Here is a 16,316-nt window from a genome sequence, read left to right as displayed (position 1 = left end):
TGGCACTTACAAGCAGAGTTAGATATTGAAAACACCTTAGACTGAAAGGTAATTCTGCTGGTGATCATCACAATTTACTGCTATTTATAAAATCTTCTTTTAGTGCTTCCACAGCAACTTCAATTTTATCTCAATATTTCATTTTATTTCTTCTGTTCTAAACTGTTTGTTGCACAAAGAATGTGAATAAAGTAGCTGGTCTTTCTCATTAATACTCAGAACCAAGACAGGGCCCAGCTTATTCCATATATCTCATTACCTCATACATATTTGAAGAAACACCTAGTAACACACTGTAATACTTAAATCTCATTTCTGATTGTGAAAATACTTTCCTGTAAACAGTAAAATGAGGTAGTAAAACTGGGGAAAAATTACTTGGGAAAATAAGCTTTTAGCTCTTTTTCATGACCTGAAAAAAAGATCAGATTCTTACAACATAAAATACTTCAAGCTAACTTAGTAAAATCAATCCACAAACCAACAAGACAGCAAATTAGTACACATGTGCAATGACATGATAATAAGGAAGGAAAAAAGTTCTTTGATCTTACAGATCTTCTCCAACCTAAAGATTCCATGATTCTAGTAACAAACAATAAGAGTGGAGATAGGTAAGGACAGCTTCACTCCTACAGTAGTTCAGTAGTTTTGTTTTAACTTAGTCTCATGTCTTCTTGAAAAATCATGTTAATTGTGAAATATTTGATAAAATAACCTATATTTGTCTGATTCAAACTAAGAAGGCAAGAATAAACACCACACTCAATACTATATTGATTTCAATCATGGCATTGCACAAGCAGATTTTTTTCTTTCTCAAATTTTAATGTTACTAGAACAAGAAAAGTTTGGCAACAGTTCAATGCCCCACAAAAAAATACAATGATAAGCATTTACAATATTATACAAAATGTACAGCAAAAATGAAAAAAAGTCACCTAGGAAACAATTTGTACATAGGTCTCCTCTTATAAATAAATTCTTGAGCTTAAATATACACTAAAGAACTCAAAAAATATGTATAATTTCAAAGGATTCAATATTTACTTTGAACATTTTTTGTTTCTTTCTTTTTTAGAAAGGCCTAATCTAACACAGTAACTCTCCATGAAGCTGAAAATTTTAACGATGCCACAGGACAACATTTAAAATTTGAGATAAGAAGGCAGAAAACCTTGTGTAGCTGCTTCTTCACCCTTTTTGGCATCTTCATCTTCTATGCTTGGACTTTCACGTGATGAATTCTCCTGCTGAGAATTGCTATTTTTCAACAGGGCAGGATCAATTTGTGCTTTCAAGAGCTCAAGGGTCTCAGCAAGCTCATTGCGGTTTCTGGAAGCGAAAAACATATTGTCTGATAAGCCACTTACCTACCCCAAAGGGATTAATAAAACAAACACCATCTCCTTAGATGAACACTACCTTGAAAACCCTACAGAGTTATATAGTGGAATCACAAGCACAGTGAAATACCTGTCCTAGCAGAATGGCTGCAACTTTGCAGTCAGAAGCCTTCCAATCTATCCATACAAAAACAAAGTGATGTTTTTGGAAGGCCCTTATCTAACTCCACTCAATTCCTGTTGGGTCTGGATCCAAGCCACTACTATTATTCTTTTATTCATTATCCTCTTGCCAATACTCATTGTTTTGCTCTTTCCTTTTTCTCTCAGCAGAGAAGTTACAATTTTCTGCTCATGCACCAAAGCGACCACACCATTCATGTGAAATTTTCAAAAGCAACTAGCAAAATAATTTATACACTTTTTGCAAGTATGCATCCCAAGCTCATGCAGCAAACACCACTACGTTGTCTAAAAAACTGCAGCTACTGGAGTTATGACAGCAAGAAGATGTTGGTGCACATCTGTATGAAAGTGAATCTCACTGCACTGTAACTCCTTATTTAAACTGCACATCTAACTATAAAGAACACCTTAATGTGTAAAGAATTTGACCCATGACTGAAAATGGTCATTGTTACCCTAATGGTCTACAATAATAAGGCTCTCACATTTCTTTTTCAAAGACAACATTCAGTTTGTTTTCTCCAGGTTTGCAGAAAGAAAGGAAGTTTGCAACAACCCCAAGATGTGGAATCTCATGGGTTTTAAAACCATTTCAGATTTCTCAATGCATTACTGTGGGTTTCTGCTGTGAGTGTGGAGTGTCAGAGCTTTCCCAGTAGAACCCCGATTTCTTCTGCTTTTGGCCATTATCTTTGGAGTTTAAAATGCATGAAAGAGATAAACACTGCTCAGCTCTTCATCTCTTTGTTTAGATACTTCTACTCTATTTACCCACAGAATCTGTCTACATGTAACTAGAAGTAATGCTTATTATTTTATGGCCCATTGCTGGTGGTTTAAACAGTTCTGTGTGACTCCCTTGCTTACTAAAGCTGTGGCAGTAAATAAACTGCAGGTGGTTTGGGTTGGAACCTTAAAAGACCAATTTTGTTCCAACTTCCCTGCCATGGGCATGGACACCTTTCACTTGACCAGGTTGCTAAAAGCTTCATCCAAGCCGGCCTTGAACACTTCCTGGGAAGGGCTAGCCACAGTTTCTCTGGGCAGCCTGTGCCAGTGCCTCACCACCCTCACAGTAGGGAATTGCTGCCTAATACCTAATCTAAACCCACCCTATGTCAGTTTGAAGCCATTTCTCCTTGTCCTACCAGTACATGCCTCTGTAAAATGTCCCTCTCCACCTTTCCAGAGCCCCTTGAGGTACTGGAATTGGCTCTAAGGTCTCTCTGGATTCTTCTCTTCTCCAGGCTGGACAACCCCAACTGTCTCATCCTGTCTTCATAGGAGAGGTACTCCAGTCCTCTGAGCATCTCTTTGTCCTCCTCTAAATTCCCTCCAACAGGTGCAATTCCCCCAAAACCAAATGTGTCCACTTGTAAGAGGCAAGAGTATTCTATTTTCTAAGACATTTAGCTGGTCAGTGAGCAGTATGGAGCCATCATCCTCAAGAATGTCTTCTCTTGGTACCCTTTCTATATATTCATTGTAGCCTGATTAAGCAGGAAAAAAATTACATGATGGCTGTTACCATAAAATCAGCGAGTTATTTCTGTATATGACTTTTCACTAGAACGAAGATATGAAGAGCACTCTGGACTCTGAATCCCAAGGTCCTGAGTTCCAGTCTCAGTGGGGACCGTCCCCTGGCAGTTCAATGCCTCCCTGCCATCCCATCCCATCAGATCTTGGATGCTCAGCAGGGTCAGCCCCAGTTAGTACCGGGTGCTGTGACAGTCCCGAGGACTTCCCTGTCACTGTCCAAGCTCGCTCGGCCGTGGCAAATGGACCTCAGGACTGAAACGGTGGGGCCAGTTCTGCACACGCTGTGCCCCACCTAAAAAATCCCCTGCGCAGGCTGGAAGGGCACGTGGGGAGAGCCCTGCCCAAATCTGTGTTCGCCAAGTCTGGCCATACATACACATACAAATATGAAGGCAAAAAATCCACTGTCACAAGCCCTACTCTGTGAGAAACACAGATTTTTTTGAAATACATTTTTAGGCCCCAGTTACAAACAGCTGAAAAAAAAAATACCTAACAATGCACTTCCATGTGGATCCATCCTGGTCATCCTGTTCCTCTATGTACATCCTGACATTATGCTCTTGATCCAGCTGATACCAGTACATCAGGCCATCCTTGTCCCGACCAATGGGCTGCAGACGCATGGCATCAGCATCCTCTTCATTAATGATATTCTTGAACTTGAGATTGTCATCAAACTGACATTCACAGAGATACTGAAAAAGTAAGAAAGTAGAAAGGCTGTTAAAGTATCAAAAACATGCACAGAAAGAAGAAAATCACCTAATTTCTTTTCAGTGTAATTTGGAACTTCTTTTTAGGCCTCTCTGTTGGATCTGTGTGTCAGCTGTAGCTTCGGGTTTTTTCAGACCATGTTGTTTATAAACAACAGACAAGGTTTGGTTTGTTTTCCCCGGCCAGCTCAGAAGGCTTCTTCTAAATTCTTACTACACAGTACACAATCTCATTCTACACAAAAACCCATCCATAACTTGGAACCAACTCTGACAGTTCTCAAGACTTGAGAAGTTGAAGACCCACCTTTGCCTTTCGAATTCAGCGAAGTAACAAACATCTTTAAAAGTGTGCACTGCACAAATAAACAGTTGTCGACAAAACTGTAAGCACAAACCCACCTTCATACAAAGTGTGAGAAATATGCAAACAAAGTGTTGCACGCAGTTTGGGCCCACCCCACTATAATGAATACCATGTCTGTTCCAAGATCACCTCTCTATTTAATACATGCACTTACAGTTCAGTTAAGCTGAATTTGCAAGAATAAGGAAGCAAAACCTCCAAGACACTTAAGGGAGTGAGGAAAAAGTAATTTAGAACCTTAGCTGACAAACGTGTACCTTCAGAATCCCCAGTTTGCATTCAACACTCATTTCTAGGTATCCTTTTTTCTCCATCTCCCAAGCCCAAGTGCTGTTGAATTCTTGGCATATCTGTCACAAACAAAATAAGCAGATTTCCAGGATTAGGAAATGAAATAGTACCTTTCTATGTTAACTAATGATGCATGATCTCTTTGGGATTACAGTCAGAAAGCCTCACACAAAAATAAAAAACAAAACTGAAGTAGGTTAGCAAGCACCAGTGAGACTCCAAGAAGAGCAGATCATCAAGGCCCTGATCATCACCATGTTCTCCAAACATCCTAAATTAGGCAGAACATCTCTAGATTGGTAAGGTATTTTTGTCTTTGCTGTGCAAATATCTCAAATTTTTCTATTTCTCTCTACTGAGAATAAATTCTCTCAAGTCAGTATGATTTCTTATTACATCTCCTTACAACATTTAGCACATAAGCTGCCAGGGTCTCCTGGGGCTCCCTAAGTCCTTCAGCTGCACTGCAGATAACAAATGCGGCTGTTACTCACTTCACATGGTGCAATTATTATTCTTCAGAAAATACCTTGGACTTTAAGCTGTTGATAGATATTTTAAAATATTGTAAGTATAGCCAATTTCAATTTGTTTAAAGCAAATAAATTCAACCACACCAATATGGGAAACAAAAGCTAACAGAAAAAAAAAAGGTGCCATAGAGAATAAACAGATTGAATCAGCATGAGCTCCAGTAATAACAGTGGGGAAAGAATTCCCTTGCCTCCTAACAACTCAGACATGCTTAAGAGAACTCTCATGAACGGAGGCAAGCTGCTCATCAGTTGAGCCTGGTGGGATCTCCAGTCAGTAAGGCTATTCCAGTGGAAATATCCATGAGAGGTGAAAGCTGATAACAGCCGCACCTCCAGATGAGATTATTTTGAAGTGCCAGTGCTGAATTACAACCAAACTGACACAGGAGGTGCTGCTGCCCTTAGTCTGCAGGGATGGACTCAAGCAAAATAGCCAAATTATTATTAAACACAAGAAACAGACCCCAAGCTACTTAGAAACCTGCCAATCACATCTGAAAGCAGCTTTCTCTGGCAACAGCAGCAAAAATAACCCTAAATTTCACCCTTCAGAAGCACAGATCAGCAGATTTATATTGTAAAACTGTACCTGGACTTCAACCAAGAAAAGGGGCTGCTGCCCCTCCACTATCCCTATGGCCACACTACTGACCTCCACTAACCCCAATACTGACACCAGTTCTTGAGCAGCCCGGGGTAAGCCAGCAGGTTAGATCAGCTCAGCCACCACAGATCATACTCTGACTTCAAACTACAACTTACAGAGAACAGGGAAGAGCTCTCTGCCACAAGGGATCCTGCTGAAGAGTAGATTTTCCTGCTCTGAGGTTAAGGAATACTACACAGGCACTTTCCCGATGCAAAGCCGAAGCTCACAGCAGGAGACAATTCTGCCCGCTCACAAAATGAGGCTACTCTACTTTCACTCTCATTTTCAACCACGTAAAGTGCAGAACACTGGGAGGCTGCATATCAAACCCCATGCTCAAGGCACATGCCAGCTGCTGTTCATTACTTACTCACTAAGTATGAAAGCAATAATGGGAAGCTTCATGTGCTGTGGAAGTGTGAGACTGTCAAAGCAAAAGCTCCGAGACATCAGAGCTGCTGATGAAGCATCTGTTCAAACTGAAGTGACTACATTTTGACAATTAAAAACCAGATAATTGTGCTTTCTCCTGACAAGTACTGTCACAACCCTGAACTACAGATCTCAATGATTCAGGCTCTGCTGAAATTTAGTCTCTGCCTTGACTGAGGGGCTGTTTCAAACTGATACAAGACCTGCTGCCTGCAGGAGCCCCTGGCTTCTGCATACTAAAGAGGGGTCAGCACTTTCCTACCCTGCAAGAGGTGCTGAAACATCTTCCTTAAATGTTTCCAAGGAAGTTATGATGCCATGTTCCAAATGGTCACTTTAAACAACAAAAACAGGAAGGTGAAAGACACAGCAGAGGAGTCTGCTTGCATGGGACTACAGACACCTGAATTCCAACAATTGGGAAAGACAAGTGTACTCAGAACATGCTGACTTCGGGTTGAAGGTTCCAGATGGACTAGTCCAGAGAAACCTGATCTGTATAAAAATGCAAAGTATGTTTGACAATAGTTAAGTAAAACATTTTGTCAGGAGATAGTGGAGTGTGACAACTACCTGTTTCTCAAAGAACAGCTAAGATGAACAGTGCCACTTAGGTGTTGGAACGTTCTGAGATTAGCTCAGCTGGTTAAAACTTAGCTGTAATAATGCCAAGGTCATGGGTTTAATCCCCTGTATGGGCCATGGACTTAAGAGTTGGACTCGATGATCCTTGTGGGTCCCTTCCAACTCAGAATAGTCTTTCTGTGAATCAGAACAAGCCATTTCTTTACCTCTGTCATACATGACCACAGATGTTCGCTGTACAGAAGAGAGAAGTCAGACTCCTGGAGTCCTACAGCCATTTCCTCCCAAAAATACTAATGAGCATGCTGGTAATCTAACTTGGGGGATTCACCACCAGAAGAGGGAAGGAAAAGAACTCTAAATTACCATGTTTACTCCCTATCCCAAAATATATTCATCTGTCAAAACAGCAGCCACTGCTTCAGAAACAATTTTATCATATCCTTTATAAGCACAATGAAGTACATTTTATAAACAGTTGGTATTTAAACAAAACATAGTAATACATACATGCACAAATATTAAAGGCATGTAACTCCTCCACAAAAGGTTTCTACTTACCCAAGAACATAGTCACACCCAGAACATATCAAACTCTTTTAGCAAAGCAATGAATTAGTAGTTTCTAAGAAAAGAAAACCAGGTCAACTTTGCCTCAGAGTGTATCAATAACGTGGAACAACACTGCAGGCTTCAGGGAAAAATGCCCTCAGTGGTCTCACACCTTTTCAGTTTTTCCTGGCTTTTGTGGCATTTCCCAATACTCTTGTTTTTCTAAATTAATTATACTCCTTTGAAATGGGGACAATATTAGCATACCTTTCTAATTAGTTATAGTCAAATTCCTTTGTTCTTCAAGGTTCCTTTGAACCACTGTCCAGAATAAGCTTCAAGTTAGCCCTGGAGACTGTTAAATGAAGTAAAATTTATTAACACTTACTTGGTCTGAACAGGGGTGTGAGGGAAGGTTTCCTTACTGCTTCCCCATCCTTTCAATGCCTGCTGAAGAAGATTTTCCAAACTACTCCCTCATAAACTTGTTTTATCCCTCTGCTTTCTCCTTACAACACAATTGGTAAGTGGCTTCAATGGGGTACATAAGTTCACGGGTCAGAGCTGGGTTTTCTCAGCTTGCTGCAAGGGTTTTTGGGTTCATTAGGGAATTTAACACAATGCAGAAACCACAGTAGTTGGTAATACACAAAGTATACAGAAGTAACATAAATTATTACATAATTATTTTAAAACACTATTATCAATACTTCACAAATGGTTAAGGGGATAGAATTAATCTAAGGCTCTTCAGCAGGTTATTCCCTGACATATTCTCAGCCCTAAAAACATCATCATCTTAAGGCTACTAAAACCTCAAGACAAACCCCTGTCTCTGTAAAGGTTACAAATAACCCTTGAGGAGGCAAAACTGCAACTGGGTTTGCCAAGTGCTGTTATTTGTACAGTTGCTATTACCATGATGCTGTGTGTCTAAGCAAGACAGGATTGTGGCTGTACAGACAGTAACAAGGTTACAATTCTGTGGATGGAAAGACACATGAAAGTATCTAGAGAGGACACAGTAAACTTTTAATTCTGACTATCTGTATATTTTTATTTTCTGAAGAAGTGTAAATTATTTAAACTGAAAACTATTTGCATGTGAAGTGTCAACAATGGCACAGCTGCAATTAAAATACCAAGACAGAATTACATATGACCTGAGATTAGCTCAGTTGGTTAAAACTTGGTTGTAATAATGCCAAGGTCATGAGTTCAATCCCCTGTGTGGGCCATTGACTTCAGTTGGACTCGATGATCCTTGTGGGTCCCTTCCAACTCAGAATAGTCTGTGATATCTATGCAGAACAACAGGATGCTCTATTTTTACTGATGCATACATATATTTTCATCTTAGCTGTGCCATTCTGAACATGCAGATATAAAGCAATGCAACACTTTTTTATTATTAACACACACTACACGACCTGTGCATGGTTAGTGCCTGTACAAATACCAATCAAATGACAGTACTTAAATCATATCCAGACAAGTGATACACAAATGAATTGTTACTGTGTAAACCTCTCTGCTCAATTTAGCCTGCTTACAGGCTACTAAATCTTCTTTATTTAGTGTTTTAATGCTCAAAAAAGTATTTTCCTTACAAGTATGAAGGTGGATACTCTTTTACATGCAGACCATAGTGTCTATTTTCAGAGACTTTTACACAAGCCTAGAGAGACTGAAAGTTAAACTGGGACTGAAAGTTAAGGTGGGCTCTGATGCAGCTGAAGTCTGGGCACACACATTGCTGGTCACAGAACAGCCCAGGGCTCACTGTAATTCATTCCAGGGATTGCTCACACAACTAACTCATCATAACCATCATATTCCAGCATTGCAGAATAACACAACGTGCATTTTGTACCTTGATCAAGTATTTTTCCCATCTGTCTGCTGTGACAGACTTCCCAATCTTTCTCATCAGTTTCAAGTGAAGCTCCACCAATTCTTTTGGAACTGCAGTATTAAGAGAAAGAGGAAAAAAAAGAAAAAAGAAGTTGTTAAGTCTGGTGCAAACATTCTTCAATGCTAAACACTGTGACAAATTCTGAATTTTAATAAATCATAAGAACTTCAAGCCTGCTCAAGAGCAGCCCCACAACTGAGAGATGGAGGAAAGTTAATTCAATCACAGGAGCCTTTTTGTTCATATTTACATTTAGGATAATCATTGCCCTTCCTTCAGTTCAAGAAAACAGACATCAGTGATAAATACATTAAAATTCTGGCAGTGTTAAAGCCACACCTGGACAGGACCTACTTCAGTCAAACACCTCCCAAAATACTGCTGCCTGCAGCACATCTGCAGGTGCCTGCAGCACATCTGCAGGTGCCTGCAGAAACCCCAGACCCATATTCTGCACCAGGCCCGGAATATCACTGAATCCAAACTAGTTTTGCTGGGAACATGGTATGGGAGAAACATTCCAGAAACTCCATCCTCATAGATGCAGCTTTGCTAGGCACTTACTCTCTTTTGCACTGGAGGAACAGAGCAAGACTCAAGATACAGGACTTGAGGAATGGGGGCCAGAACTGCTGCTGAGCACCAGTGCTGTCACAGAATTAAAGTCTTCCAACCAAATTGATGTATCTTTTTGTCTTCACTCCTCAGAAACAAACTTCAACAGCTCATCTTAGCTCACATCTGTGATTTATAAATCAATTTGGCACCACCAAGTGGCAAATTTGCAGAACATTGCTTTTATAAGCTAGCACGTAGCATAACTTTTAAAAATAAGCAACTGATAACAATTAATGCAACTCTACATGCTCAGTGATGAAAACTTTCTCATCTGTAATTTGCTGAGAAAAACTTAAGAATTAACTTCTACTTCTCTACTCTTTGCACACTATTTTATGTTCTAAATGCAGTTTTTCATTACTCTATGCACAGACATGTTAAAACCTTTAAATCCAAGAACTTTTATGATCATAATTTATGATTATTGTTTTTCTGCTGGTCCAGTAGCATTATTTGACACAGGATAAACAGCCGGGACACCAAAAGTGTTTGTTCTAAACTTGAACACCACTGAGATGTTTTTTCTTTTCTCACCTACACAACATTTGAATACCTGTGTGTATCTTCTCAATATTTAACTAGACTGCACCCAACCTCTGTCTTTCAGTCTATTTCAGCCTCTATTTCCAGGTGAACGTACTGAGTTGGTAAAATACCAGCTCAGTGAAAATGCTTGTGTTGTTTCAGAATAAACCATCACTGCTCCAGAAATTTTATACACAAAATCCTTCAATCAATAAATACATACACAAAGTATCAGCTTAGGTTCCCAAAAGACACCTCCTCTCAACATAGATAATTCATACATGACTCTAAGCTAGTTCTTTTTCTCTTTTATTCAAGTTACATTTAATATTTCCATTGCCACTGCATATTGAAGACACCTGACACATATTCTCCTTGCTGTTCCTTGAAACTGATGCTTTTCAGGATTTTGAACTACCACCTGTTTTGAAAGGAACAAGATCAAGGTCTTAACCCCAGTAAGTGCCAAGCACTTGGCACTAACAAAATTAAGTACAAAACGCTTTACAACCAATTCTATCAGAGTTAACTTGTACAATTAAACATCAGCTTCTGTTTCTGTGACATGGAACTGAGCCAGAGTATTCAAAATCTTGCTGAATCAAAGCTTTTGTTCTGCATCTTTCTTGTTTGTTTTTAATCAGATCTCTTTTTTATTGATACATACTCATAGGAATCCCAGTTTAAAGAAGCAGAGGCGATTTGTTTCATGTAATCCAATCCCCAGATACCACAAAAAACTCTGCTAGTCTTAGAAAAAATGAAGAACATTAAAAATGACAAAAACTGAGTAATTTGTACACCCTTGGGTCAGCACTTCCTGTGAGTTGTGTTAGTACCTATAGAAACCTCATCTCTTTTCCTGGATTCAGCATTCCAGCTGTTGCACTTCTAGGATCTTCAGGAGGTATCAACACAGTTACTTTCACATTCTTCACAAAACATTTCAAACCCATTCTCTATTTATTACCCTTTCAAGATGCTCTTCAGGTATCACAAAGTATTAATGACTGGTTTTCTAGGCTGGCTTTTCACCAGGTCCTCAGTAAGCACTAAGAGAAGTCACATCCCGTCCTCCCAGTTGTAAGGAAGGAGGTGGGAGGTTTGGAGAAGGCAACTCATGTCTAGAGCACATGAAGTGCAGCCTGAACAGTCAGGGTGCCTGAACTGCCACAGGAGCAGAAGCCTACAGGGCTGAGAAACAAACCCTACATGGAAATCCAAATAAATGTAAATAATACATGGATCACATGTGGGAGTGTACACCTGACTTGTCCAGAAATACCAGCTAAGGGAGCCGGTAGGAAGTAAAGAGTGGTGGAAAATCTCTCCTTTCCCAGAGCACTTACCTGGCAAGGGGTAGAAGTGAACTGGCATACTGTTAGCAAAACTAACATTTCAGTCCCCTCAGAGAGGCATTGAACCTGCATAACTTCAAACTAACTTACTTTAGTTCAGAATATAGAGAGAATTCTTCAAAAGAGTTCATTGAATTGGGGTATCAATAAGGATCATTTTTACAACACTGTTCTATCCTACATGTAACGTACCAAAGAGAATGATCGTGAGACATAAATCACAGAATTGACTGGGTTGCAAAAGACCTCCGAGGTCATCAAGTCCAACCCTTGGTCCAACTCCAGTCCATTTACCAGATCATGGCACTCCGGGCCACATCCAATCTCAGTTTAAAAACCTCCAGGGATGGGGAATCCACCACCTCTGTGGGCAGCCGATTCTAATGCCTAATTATTCTCTCTGCAAAGAATTTTTTTCTGATCTCCAACTTAAATTTCCCCTGGCAGAGCTTGAGCCCGTGCCCCCTTGTCCTATTGCTGACTGCCTGAATATGCTCGCAGCTCATCTTAAACAAAGTGAAACAGATGAGGAAAACAGAAAACATCGATGACAAAGTTTGGGTCTGGAGGGAGGGCAGGGGGAATCTGTTATTTGGAAATGGATTACAAATAAAAATCCATGGTATCAGAGCAGATTTTGAGTGCTCGACACAGAGATGAAGATCAGAACCACGATATATGCAGAGCACCTGGTACTGATGTGGACAGCAGCAGAGAACTCCAAACCCTTCTTGTTGGGGGGATTTAGGGAAAGGGAACAAAAAGTAAAGCTGTGGGATGCAAATGCTGCCAGCAGTTTTAGTGTTTCACAAACACAAACAAGTCTTCCCAGTTACCCTGGTAAAAACATTTTCCATGCTAACTTGTTTTGGCAAGTGGAAGAAAAAAATTGACTCATAAGACAAACATGGCAAGTATTTCCATCAACAGGATTTTGTTTTTCATCTTTCTGCCTTGACCAAAATTACCTCTGCATGCCACAACTTCACTGTCAAATAAAACAACATTAAGCAAGTGTTCAGGGCCCTCTGCTGTGAGTGCTGGAGGGTCATCCTGGAGGCACTTCCAAAGGCAAAACCATCCCCTCAGACATCAATGAAGAAAGACTCAGTACATGGTCAGGGTGGAACAGCTGCCCACTGGGGATGCCCCATCCCTGGAAGTGTTCAAGGCCAGGTTGGATGGGACTTGGACCAGCCTGGTGCAGAGAAGGTGTCTCTGTCCATGGCAGAGCTGTTGGAATTAGATGTTCTTTAAGGTCCCTTCTAACACAAACCATTCTATGATAATTTACCACTTAGCCCACCACACACTATCCATGCAGTTAATTCCCTTCACAGACAGGCCCTTAGGCATAAATTTGCTTAAAACCAGTTGTCTGCATCGCTTATGAAAGGCACAGGAGTCCCCAACAGACAAGTGACCACATTACCAGCATTTTTAATATTCTCCTTTATTTCTGTGTGAAGTCTGAAGTCCCATGAGCAGCCCGAGGCAGCAAACACTTTGTGTTCTATATCAGTTTCAACCAAATAGAATTTCCTCATCTGTTTCATTACACAACTTGCAAACTGAGGAAAAGAATGGCAACAGTATCTCCCCTTTGGCACCCACGCTGATTTATGATAAGTTTTCTTCTCAAAGAACTACCTAAACTCTTTCTTAACTCAACTCTTAGTAAAAAGAAAATGGGAGTCTTCTAATTGGTATGTGTTAAGAAGTTTATACATCACAGAGAAAAATTACACCCTTGGTATGAACTTGGCATGATAAATAAATGAAAGGATAAAACCTCTTGTTTGAACCAGGCAAGAAATTACAGCGAACCACTGAAAAAAAAAAAACTGTGGCAAGAAGGAATCCCATCTTCATGCTGCAATCTTGCATTAAAAAAAAAAAGGCATGTGAGCTCTGTAGTGATTCCCAAAATAAAAAGCAGTAATTCCTGTTCCAAAGGACAATCTAAACACCTTATTTTCTATCTGAGTCACTTGATGGGTGTTATCCTACCAAGTTGTGTGCCCATAAAAAAAAAGACATGCAGGAAATGGGAAAAAAATGTAACTGCTCTGCCTTCTGAGTGAATGAAAAGAGCAATTAAACATGCTGTAATTAAACCGCAGATCAAAACAGAATGAACAAGTCACCAAGTAGCAGTTTTATATCCTGTTCCTAGAAAGATTGTTGGCAGGCATTACAAACAAACAAACCATGCTCATATTTAAATGATACTGTTATCCGAGGGAAGTGCTTTGAAATCTGGACGCTCCTCGGCAGCTACACAATTTTCATACAAATATCAGAGTACCTTTATCTCTCTTATCTGTACAAATACCTACCAGAAGGCTCCTCGCTTACCTGGACTATTTGGATCACAGGCCACTCTAACACTACCCATCAAAGAGGAGGCTCAGAGGTGACCTCATCACTGTCTATAACTACCTGAAGGGAAGTTCTAGCCAGGTGGGGGTTGGTCTCTTCTCCCAGGCACTCAGCAATAGGACAAGGGAGCACGGGCTCAAGCTCTGCCAGGGGAAATTTAAGTTGGAGATCAGAAAAAAATTCTTTCCAGAGAGAGTAATCAGGCATTGGAATGGTCTGCCCAGAGAGGGGGTGGATTCACCATCCCTGAAGGTTTTTAAGGTGAGATTGGCCATGGCACTGAGTGCCATGATCTGGTAAAGGGACTGGAGTTGGACCAAGGGTTGGACTTGGTGATCTCGGGAGGTCAATTCTATGATTCTGTGATTCTAAAGTTAAGGTTTTTATCTTGCTAATAAACCCCCTCCCACTCATCCCATGGGAGGATCCCAGCACTCCACCTCTTTTGCTGGGTTCACAAATTAATTGCAACCAACATGGACAGGGTTTTGAAACAGGACTGAAATGTTTTTTCCACCCTCAGTTCTTTGAGTAAGTTGTGTCAGCAACAGAGCAGACCTTGCTATCAGAGTTGTACTCTGACTTCACTGCATTAGTCCAACCATTAATCCAGCACTGCCAAGTCCACCACTAAGCCATGTCCCTGAGGGCCACACTCACGTGATTTCTGAACACTTCCAAGGATGGCAATTCCATCACTTACCTGGGTAGTCTGTTCCAATGCTTGACAACGCCAATATTTTCAAAAATATCCAACCTAAACCTCCCCTGCTACAACATGAGGCCATTTCCTCTTGTCCTGTCACTTGTTATTACCTGGGAGACCAAGCCCCACCTGGCTACAGCCTCCTGTCATGTGGTTGTAGAGAATAAGAAGGTCCCCCCTCAGCCTCCTGTTCTCCAGGTTAAACTCCCCCACTCAGCTGCTCCTCACCAGACTTGTGCTCCACACCCTTCACCAGCTCCACTGCCCTTCTCTGGGCAGCTCCTCAACCAGCACCTCCAAGTCTTTCTTGTAGTGAGGGGCCCAAAACTGAACGCAGGATTCAAGGTGCGGCCTCAGCAGTGCCATGTACAGGGGACAATCCCTGCCCTGGTCCTGCTGGGCACACCCTTGCTGATCCAAGCCGGGATGCCATTGGCCTTCCTGGCCACCTGGGAAAGCTGCTGGATCATGTTCAGCTGCTGCCAACCAGCATCCCCAAGGCCTTTCCCACCAAGCAGCTTTCCAGCCACTCTTCTCCAAACCCACAGCATTGCACTGAGCACCCTTTCCTCCCATTTTTGTTATTCTACCATCCTCCCTTGCCCACGATTCAACCTGATTACACTTGTGCTCTCTAATGCCCACACTACTATCAGTCATTTTTTCAATATATCTTAAACTGAGATTAAGAAAGTAATTTCCATTGTCATAGGCATAACTCTTGAAGCTGGAGGTAAAGACCATACCAATATAAACAAAATCCCCAGAGAGCCGTTTTTCAGCAGCCTTTCAGCAGTTAGAAGATGGTTTAATCTTTCACAAATCCCCTGTTTCATTCCCTGGCCATTAAGTTCCCAGGAATGCTGGGGACTCATTAAGAAACATATTAAGAAACAGCAGAAAGGTTAACAAAAGTAACACTGATTTTAGAATAAAGCATAAAATTTAGGAAGAAAAGCACGCTGTACTGTGCAATAAAGATGAAATTGAGATAGAAAAAAAATCCTTTGAAAACAATGCAGGAAAAAATAGCGCATGATCTATTTTAGAAACTTGGAAATAGCCCAGGAAAGACCACAAGTGAAAGCCCAGTTTACTGCCTGAAAAAATTTATTGAATAAAAAATGGGCTCCAGTCCACAAACTCAGGACATGTGAAGAGCAACTGAGGAAAAATCAGGCTGTGGCAGCAATGTGCAAACAAGCCGTTGCACTGAGAAACAGGGACTGAAAACATCTGAAATTGTCACTTGATTGTCACTGTTCCCAGTTAAATCACGTGCAGTGACCACACCGTGCACTTCAACTACCTAAATCAAGAGCACTTGACTTGCTGATCCTCAGTTTGTGGACATGCAAACGCCTGCCCTGAAACTGCTGGGACCACAGCCTACAAAAGCAAAGGCACGGCAGCACAGTTATCCCTCATTCTGGCCAGTGTAAATCAGGAAATAAGATCTCAACACGAACCAACAGTGTGCCCAGGTGGCCAAGAAGGCCAAGGGGATCCTGTCCTGTATCAAAAATAGCGTGGCCAGCAGGACCAGGGCAGTGATCCTTCCCCTGTACTCTGCATTGGTGAGGCCACATCTTGAGTATTGTGTTCAGTTC

The 16,316-nt window shown here is 41.0% G+C and overlaps 1 protein-coding gene across 1 annotated transcript in view; it reads right to left on the bottom strand.

The window, feature by feature from the left end:
* Window positions 1-16,316, bottom strand: part of RSF1 (remodeling and spacing factor 1) — a 68,891-nt gene that overhangs the window by 30,838 nt on the left and 21,737 nt on the right. Inside the window, exons 2-5 of the mRNA XM_071556995.1 lie at window positions 9,076-9,167; window positions 4,415-4,507; window positions 3,567-3,772; window positions 1,178-1,335 (exon numbers count right to left, since the gene is read on the bottom strand). Coding sequence (XP_071413096.1) covers window positions 1,178-1,335; window positions 3,567-3,772; window positions 4,415-4,507; window positions 9,076-9,167 — 549 coding nt within the window. The remainder of the gene's footprint in view (window positions 1-1,177; window positions 1,336-3,566; window positions 3,773-4,414; window positions 4,508-9,075; window positions 9,168-16,316) is intronic.

Source organism: Pithys albifrons, chromosome 1 (genome assembly GCF_047495875.1).
Source record: "Pithys albifrons albifrons isolate INPA30051 chromosome 1, PitAlb_v1, whole genome shotgun sequence".
Lineage (NCBI taxonomy): Eukaryota > Metazoa > Chordata > Aves > Passeriformes > Thamnophilidae > Pithys > Pithys albifrons.
The sequence above is the reverse complement of the archived record's forward strand: the minus strand, read 5'-3'. Positions and strand labels throughout refer to the sequence as shown.